Below are 9,604 nucleotides of genomic sequence, written 5' to 3'. Positions count from 1 at the left end.
ATGAAATACAAGTGGGGGTTTTGATTTTTTACTTTGCTTTTCTGTTTGGAGTATCATTGAAACTACTGTATTGTAAATGACAGAAAATAATTGCATATGTTAAAAAAATAAACTGTATTAAAAAATAAAATAAAATAAAATAAAAATTTTAAAAAATGAAAACACACACACAAAATGACAAATTAGGCATATATTCTATCTGCCAGTTCTGTTTAATGAGTTTTAAAAATTTTAGTTGACTGTCGGTATTTAATTTTAAAATGTTCTGGATTTGGGTTATAAATCAGCAGGACATATTGCTCTAAATTTCATGAAATTAGATTACATAGGATAACAACAAAAGAGCCATATAAATTTAATGTCCATTTATTGATTTCACAGTGATTTATGATAGTTTAATGTAATTTTCTTTACATCCAAAATATTTTAAGTATTGATAAATTTAAAAATCAAGAATTATTAATTGAGCATAATCATCAAAGCATTAATTTAAATTTAGAGTTAGAACTCATCGATAAAATCCTAACAAATGAGCACAAATCAAATATATCAGAAACAAGAAAACAATATGGTTAGGACCATATTAAAAATTTGAAATTACTGTTTCTCAACAAATTAGAACATTCATTTTTAGTTTATTAATTAAACATTGAGAATATCCAGAAATGTTGGATTAAAGATTTTAAGAATTATTTCAAAAAGCTCCAGAACTTGCTTTCTTACATCCTGTGTCTTCATTAATAATTTCCATCTGCTCAGTGATAATAAACCTGGAAAACATATCAAATTATTACATGTAAATGTAAATTTATACCCAATTATTGAAATGTTTATTTTAAAGAAAATTCTATGTATTGTGCATGTAAAAATTTTCTCATTACATGATAAGTACACACATGAAATTTTTAAATTTATAATTTGTTGGCCAACTATTCACATAAAACTCAATAAGAAATATAAATAATCAGAAAACTAGGAAAAGTACACAAACATGTTCAAAGAGTTAACCTTCACAACAGTGGAGTAGCATTTTCTATAAACGAGCTAACCTGAGTTATAGAAATTGCTATAAAATAATGGGTTAGAAAAAACAAGACACATAATTCAGTTTTATGACAAAACATAAACTCCTGAAAATTATTTTTTGTTTTATTTATTTTTTTTGGTTTTATTTATTTTTGATACTGAGAGAGACAGAGCATGAGAGGGGGAGGGGCAGAGAGAGAAGGAGACACAGAACTGGAAGCAGGCTCCAGGCTCTGAGCTAGCTGTCAGCACAGAGCCCGATGCGGGGCTCGAACCCACGACCGTGAGATCTGACCTGAGCCGAAGCCGGAGGCTTAACCGATGAGCCACCCAGGCGCCCCACTCCTGAAAATTATTTTAAGTGCCACTCAATAATATATGACTCATTGATTTTAGTTCATTTACTCTCTACAAACTTATTGGTAAAATCATAAATTATACCAAGAAAAAGATACATATAATGCCATTGTTGCATTACTGCCAATAGCTCTCACAGAAAATAAATTTAATATTTTTGGTATAATATTAATTCATTTAATGAAACATTAGTATCCTTTAAACAGAATGACTTGGATCAATATGTCTTGATATCAAAAGAGCTTCAAGGAAATTTTCTAGTAAAAATTTATAGTGCAGGGGCATTCGACCCTCGATTTTGGCTCAGGTCATACTCTTAGGGCTCTTGAGTTTGAGCCCCTCATGGGGCTCTGCACAAACAGTGAGGAGCCTGCTTGGGACTCAATCTCTCTCCCTCTCTCTCTGCTCCTCCCACACACTCTCTCCCTCTTAAAATAAATAAACTTAAAAAAAAAAGTATAGGGCAAAGCAGTATGATTTCATTTGTGCAAACAACACAGGTTTTATTTATTCACATTACTTATATATAAATATATTTTAGAAATTTCACCACTTTTGAAAATTGGGCAAAGGGCCAAGAGATATAAATGAAGTGGTGAGAAGACATCTTTTATTTTTATTTAATATGTTGATACACTTAGACTTTTTAAGTTTGAATATATTCAATAGCTCTAAAATAAATTCATAAAAGTCACAGCAATTATAATGCTCTTTAAATAGAAAAAAATAAGTTAGTGTTTTGAAAACCATTTTTGAAGAGAAGAAATATTTCAAGTTAGATCTGCTAATATACAAAAGGTAGTAGTTTGAAAGTGTCCACAATGCTTAGCCCCAGGCCTACTTCTATTTTCTTCCTATACTTTGGGGGATGGGAGAAGGATAATGCTTAATTTCCATGCGGGCTATTCTTATAAACATCTTTTTCTCATTTCCATGGAGATAGAGGATATTACCTGACTGATGGGTGAGCGCATTTGGTTCGTGTTTCTCAGCTGGCTAGAGCTAATCTATTATAAAGTCTCAAGACCCAAGGGTAGCACTTTTCTTTTCTTTTTATTTAAACTACTGAGGAAATCGAGCTACTTTGAAATCTTCAGATTTGATTAAAGTTGAGTCAGTCAACACACCCAACAAGAAAGCAAAGGGCTGACACTAGATTTCAGACTTATGTAGAGTATAGATTTCAATGGATAGGATGATGAAAGGAGAAAGAGCACAGGCTTCAGAATAATATGCCAGAATGCAAATTTATTGTCTCATTTACCAGCTAGTGAATTATATAAACTTATAAAACCTGTTTCTTTATAGGTAAAATGTTGGCAATAAAGTTTTTTTTATGCCAAAGAAAAATTCTCTTAAAGCATAGATTCTGGTTATTTAAAAATGCATGTGAAAAGATAAACATACAAAGGTGTTATTATACAACTGATTTCTGAACTCAATCATTTTGAAATACAAAACAATGGTCATTACCTCCAAAAGTCAGCTTATTGAAACAAACTGATTTTTAAGTTGGTCTATACCTCTCTTCAGTGTTTTGTTTACAAATGTGACAAGGTTTTTCAGTTTCATCTCAGATCAGAATTTGGTTTTTTTGACATGTTTACTTCTCAAAATAGTATGTAGTAACTTATTGGAGTTAATTTTGGTGAATATGAGAAGCTTTTCTAAGTGAAGAATTCAATCTGATTGCTGCTTTAGAAATAGTTACCAGTTTGGCTTACCTACACCAAGACCCATGTAGGGAAAGGCAAATGTTAATGGGCAAAATACAGGGGTTGAGAGCAAGAGGGACTAAGAAAAGATGTTTTCTTTTACTGGGGACTTGCTGCAAAAGACTCCATTATTTACTTTGGTGCTGTTTCTGGAAGAGTGGTTTCTGCCAGACCACAGATCCACTACATAGTTGTTCATTTTATTTCCTTTTCTAAAAAATGGCAGACTTTAACAATTCAATTGATCAATCAAATAAGCAGAGGCCTTTAAATTACCACATACTTTAACTGAATAAAATAAATCATTTTCGTAACTGGTTTAGCAACCTTGTATCTGGAAAGGCAGCAAAATCCACTTTGTTCCAAAATTAGAAGGCTGATTTGGAGGCTGTTCATAAGATGCCTGATATCTTTTTATTTATTTATTTATTTTTTAGAGAGAGAGACAGCATAAGCAGGGGAGGGTCAAAGAGAGAGGGAGACACAGAATCTGAAGCAGGCTCCAGGCTCTGAGCTAGCTGTCAGCACAGAGCCTGATGCAGGGCTTGAACCCACGAACCATGAGATCATGACCTGAGCTGAAGTTGGACGTTTAACCGACTGAGCCACCCAGGCGCCCCGATGCCTGGTGTCTTCTAACACATCATGAAGGTGATCTTCATGAACTCAGGAACTTAATAAATGTAAAAATGACCTCATCTATCAATACAATGTGGAGCCAACAAAACCAACAAACATAGGGATGGCATAAAACAAGAGAATATATTTCCTCTTATATGTATGGTAATAAAATCAATCTATAATGAACTTGTAGAGGGATAACTCTGGTTTACATGTATGTCTACCTAAACTGACCATGTGTAAATGACTGGAAATTTTCTTCTCCCAACATAATCCCATTTATTATAAACTAAGCTGATCTTAGTTTCTTATAAATCTCCTATTTCCTTGACTTTATCTACTACACCATCCCTTTATAGCCATTTAATTTATGAGCTGGGGCTTCCCAGCCTGTAAAGCTTCTTTTCAGAAAGATGCCAGATGCATTCAACAGAGGCATCTTCCAGTACAAATCTGCATTTTATAACAGCACATGAAGGAACAGCAACTGGCCCTACAGTGTAAATACCTCTCATTTCACATTGTCACAGAAACAGTGCAAGTTACTAACCATTCCTTCCTTACAGAAAACTCAGTACAAAAATTTTTGTTTGGTTTCAAAACATTTCAATACTCATTAATCCTAAAGATCCAAACACCATGTAAGTTTGGCCTTGTTGGAATTAACAACTCAGGAGAGAATCTGTGAGATGAAGTGAGTTGGATCATACTTTGTATAGAGACTTGCCAGATAATATAGAAGTAATTATTGGGAAAATGTTGGGAGCTATTTGAACTCACCAGTAGAGTGAAAATTCCTGGTGAGGGCACGGCAAGTTTGCACAGTCTCTTGCCCCCACACAGCTCCCAAAATCTACCCTCTTTAAGACTTTCATTTCTGCTTAAGCACCAAACCTCAAAGTGCTTTGCTGATTAGTGTCAGGGGTGGCCTGTCCCTGAGGCCATGATTGCACCTGGTCAGGGAAAAGGTGAGTAAACTAGATACACCCTAACGCAACATATAATTTTCCCCTAAGCAATTAACTGATAAGTGACTACCTTCTGGGCCTGAACGCCTTTGTAAAAGTCACTACTGCAGTAAAATGTATCCATCATCTTTGGGATTGTGAGAGCAGGCATTATGTCTCTTGAGAATCTGTTTTTCTGGGAACTTTCTCTTAGAGTTATAAACAGCCTAATGAATGACCCTTACTCATAAAAAACTGACCTTTCCTAAACAATGCTGTTTGCCTCTTGGTTAAAGGCCGCTTCCTTAAGGCTAGACTTGAGGTTTGTTAAAAATACCTATGACAACATGAGTGCCTGTAGCTAAGTTTTTTATGACAATCATTACTACTAGAATTGTAACTTCTGCAGAACCCATGTCCTGAAAAATTGTAAAAAGTTATCTATGAGAAATCATTTACTGCTCTTTCTGGTCCTTGTACCTCTCACCTAAATAAAGCTTGAGAACCAGATAGGGCAGAGATGCCTGCCAGAATGGCAGAGACTCCTGCCAGAGATGCCTGCCTGGTGATCAGAAAGAAACTTGAGGCTCTCTCACTCTGTCTCTCACCGACACTGTCTATCCTTCAGGGGAACCCTGGACCTGCTGGAGCTGGACCCTGGCAGAAAAATTGTGCCAAACTTCTGTGAAGATGTAAATTGCACTCCACAGTCCAGTTGTTCCCAATAAACTAGGAGCCTTGCTTTACCTTTGTCAGGAGTTTCAAAGGGCACTCTTTTTACTGCATCCACATCCCCAGAGTGTATATATTTGTTAAGGTGCAAGTAATAGAAACAATGAAGAAGGGAATACTGAGGAAGACAATATGAAGCAAGCCAGCTCCCAATGCATATGTCAGCCACAAGCCCCAGCTGTTCGTTGTACAAGTACTTGAACCCACCTCACTGGGGGCAACTCCAACATTCATGTTTGTTCCACTGCTCTACTCCAGGCCCTTGGCTGAGAGCAGGACCAGGTCTATGGCAATGGGATCTCTTCAAGACCGAATGCCAGTGGTCAATGCCAGCCTTGGCAATAATATTTTTATTAGAGTATTGCAGTGATATTTATATATGATGATGAAAAAAGCACCTGACACATTTCAGGCACGTGGTAGGTGTTTAATACATATGAGTTTCCTTCCACATGTTAACCTCTTAACTTTACATCACACTCATGTACTTTCAACTTAATGCAATTATTATCAGATTTGAAATTTATTTTTTTTAATTGACCTATAATTGACATATAGCATTGTATTAGTTTTGAGTGTAGAACACATATATATATATATATATAGAGAGAGAGAGAGAGAGAGAGAGAGATCACTATCTCAAAAAGATATATGCAGCCCCATATATATGTGTGTGCATACATATAATATGTATATTATATATATGTGTGTATATATATATATACATATATATATATATATAACTACCACAGTAAGTTTAGTTAACACCGATCATCACACATAGTTACATTTTTTTTCTTCTGATGAGAACTTTCAGGATCTACTCCCTTAGCAACTTGCAAATGTACAATATTGTTAACTACACTCACCATTCTGTATATTACATCCCCTTGACTTATTTATATCTGGAACTTTATAACTCTTGATCATCTTTGTCCAGTTTACTCACACTCTTTCCCCTTTCTTTAGCAACCAGTAATCTCTTTTCTTTATCTATGAGTTTGGTTTTTTATGAATTCCATGTAAAAGTGAGATCAGATGGTATTTTTCTTTCCCTGAGTAATTTCACTTAGCATAATACCCTCAAGGTTCATCCATGTTGTTGCAAATGAGAGGATTTTATTCTTTTCGTATGGCTGATAATATTCCATTTTATATAAATTAACACACATGATGTATGTATACATCACATATTCTTTACCCATTCATCCTCTGATGGACACTTAAATTGTGTCCGTGTCTTTGCTATTGTACATAATACCACAGTGAATGTGGGACTGCATGTATCTTTCAGAGATAGCAATCTAATTTCCTTCGGATAAATACTCAAAAGTAGAATTATTGGATCATATAGGTAGTTTTATTTTTACTTTGAGACAACTTCATACTATTTTTCATAGTGGCTACCCCAATCTACTTTCCCACAATGGTGCATAAATGTTCCCTTTTCTCCATGTTCTTTTTTAATTATTATTAAAATTTTTAATATTTTTTCATTTTTGAGAGACAGATAGAGACAGAGTGTGAGCGGGTCAGGGGCCCAGAGAGAGGGAGACAGAATCTGAAGCAGGCTCCAGGCTCTGAGCTGAGCTGTCAGCATGGAGCCCAACACAGGGCTCAAACCCATGAACCAAAGACAGACTCTTAACAGACTGAGCCACCCAGGCACCCCTCCGCATTCTTATTAACACGTGTTACTTCTGTCTTTTTAATAATAACCATTCTAACAGTTATGAAATGATAACAGATTGTGGTTTTCCCTAATTTGTGCATTTCCCTGATGATTAGTGATGTTGAGCACCTTTTCATGCACGTATTGGCCATTTGTTTGTCTTCTCTAGAAAAATGTCTATTCAGATCTTCCCATTTTTAAAAATCAGATTGTTTATATGTTTTGTTAACCCCTTATCAGATACAGGATTTACAAATTTCTTCCATTTCATAGGTTTTCTCTTCCCTTTTTTTGATGATTTCCTTTGCTTCCTTTTTGTTAGATATAATCCCACTAGTATTTTGTTGTTGTTGTTCCCTTTGCTTTTGGTGTCAAATCCAAAAAATCATCACCAAGACAAATGTCAAGGAGCTTATTCTCTGTTTCCTCCTAAGGGATTATGGTTCCAGGTCTCATTTTCAAGTCTTTCATTCATATGCATATGGTATAAGATAATTGCCCAACTTCATTCTTTTGCAGGTGGCTGTCCAGTTCTCTCAGCCATTTATTTAAGATAATGTCCTTTCCCTATTATATATTTTTGGCTCCTTTGTTGTAAATTAACTGATCATATGTGTATGGGTTTATTTCTGAGCTCTCTATTGTGTTCCATGGATCTATATGTCTGTTTTTATACCAGTACTTTTCTGGTTTTGCTAACTATAGCTTCGTAATATAGCTTGAAGTCTGTCAGTGAGGTCCTTCCATTTTTGTTCTTTCTCAAGATTGCTTTGGCTATGCGGATAAGTTTTCTGCCCTTTCTCTCTTCTATTTCTTGGACCTTGTAATACAAATGTTGGTCCACTTGATGTTGTGCTATAAATGTCTTTAAGCTATCTTCATCGTTTTTTATTCTTCTTTCCTTTGGCTCTTCTCATTGAATAAAATCCACTGCCTTGTACTCAAGTTCCTGATCCTGTCTTCCACTTCATCCAGACTGCAGTTAAACCTCTCTATTAAGTTTTTAGCTCTGTTATATTTTCCATGTCAGTGATGTCAGGTTGGTACAGTTTTGTACTTTCTTATATTTTATATTTCCTTGTTGAAATTTTTACTTTGCTAATGAATTATTTTCCTGACACCTGAGATCATTTTTATTACCATTATTTTGAACTCTATCAGGTAAATCACTTATCTCCATTTTATTAAAGTCTCTTTCTGAGGTTTTATGCTGTTCTTTTGTTTGGAACCTATTCCTCTGTGTCTTCATTTTCCTTGCCTTTCTTTCTGTGCTGATTTCTATGGGTAGATAAAATAGTTACCTCTTCTGGTTTTGAAAAAGTGGTCTCTGTATAAAAATAAATCTTATCATTCAACCCTGTCCTTGCTCTCGGTTGTCTTTCAATCTTTTGTGATTGTCCAAGCAGGTATCTTTGTTCTTAATGGCCCCCATTGTTGAAGGTGTGCCAAGACCTGTCAGTGTCCCAAAGAGGCAGACCTCAGTCTAGATGCCAGATGACTTTAAGTTGGATCCTCAGGTAGCAACTCTTATTTGTTACAGTCTTATGGAACCCATGAGTTTAATCCCTATTGGCCATTGGAGCCCCACAATCAAGGGGTGCTCTCTGGGGGACAACTGGAAAAAGCATGGCACTATATGTGTACACAAATTCCTTTCTAGGAGATACCTCTACCCTGAAGTGAAACAGAGGGAGAGAGAGTGCAAACATTGCACTTATCATGTCCTCGGTTTCTAGAGAGTATTGTAGCACTAAATTGGAAGACTGCCCTTCAGTCAAGAGCTATTAAAATAAATAAATAGTCCTCTTTCATGAAAAGATTGTATATATTTCAGTTTGCTGCCTCTGCTCTGGACCCTTGGGTATTTGCCACAGTGAGTCTGCACAAGCCCCTCAAGAACTGTCCCCTACTTGGCTATTGCCTTCTGGGTCTTGTGGATGCAAGCCCTGTTGGCTTTCAAAGCTAAATGTTCTGGGCGCCCATTTCTCTCACATGGAAGTCTTAGAGGTTGGTGTGTCAAATGGGGGATTCCAAACCCAGCACTCCCTAAGGAAAAGCTTGGAGTTGTGAGATCTTTCCTGATTGTGTGTCACTTCACGAAGGCTGGGTTTGTGCCAAGACTGTATCTCAGCCTCTCTTTCCTATTTTAATGTGGATTTTTCTCTCATTTTTTCAAAAGGTAAGAGCCATTTAGCTAGTTTCTGAATTTCTTTCAGAGTGAATTGTTCTGTATGTAGCTGTGGATTTGGTGTATCCATAAGAGGAGGTAAGTTCAGGAGCCTTCTATGTCACCATCTATATTAAAGCTTCAGAGATGCCCTAGTTCATTTTCTCCAACCTCTTTATACATCATACTTCAGCCGAAGTATGGAAGAAAAAAAGAAGTAGCGATGACTGCAGCAGAAGAGTAGGGAGTAACAACCTTTTTGGTCAGGTTGGGGGGCAGCAAAAGGGGTGGCTAGCCTCAGGCTTGAATCTTAATATCTGATAAAATTTTTAAAAGCATTTAAAATTATACTAACATGGATCATCAG

At 35.9% G+C, this 9,604-nt stretch overlaps 1 protein-coding gene and 1 pseudogene across 1 annotated transcript in view; both read right to left on the bottom strand.

Moving 5' to 3' along the window:
- Nucleotides 1-642: 642 nt before the first annotated feature.
- Nucleotides 643-9,604, bottom strand: part of LOC115295333 (protein LEG1 homolog) — a 34,124-nt gene continuing 25,162 nt past the window's right edge. The window contains exon 8 of the mRNA XM_029943223.1: nucleotides 643-770. Coding sequence (XP_029799083.1) covers nucleotides 643-770 — 128 coding nt within the window. The remainder of the gene's footprint in view (nucleotides 771-9,604) is intronic.
- On the bottom strand, nucleotides 4,326-5,632 carry LOC115296881 (annotated as a pseudogene).

This window comes from Suricata suricatta, chromosome 7, assembly GCF_006229205.1.
Source record: "Suricata suricatta isolate VVHF042 chromosome 7, meerkat_22Aug2017_6uvM2_HiC, whole genome shotgun sequence".
NCBI lineage: Eukaryota > Metazoa > Chordata > Mammalia > Carnivora > Herpestidae > Suricata > Suricata suricatta.
This window is presented reverse-complemented; position numbering and strand designations above follow the sequence as displayed.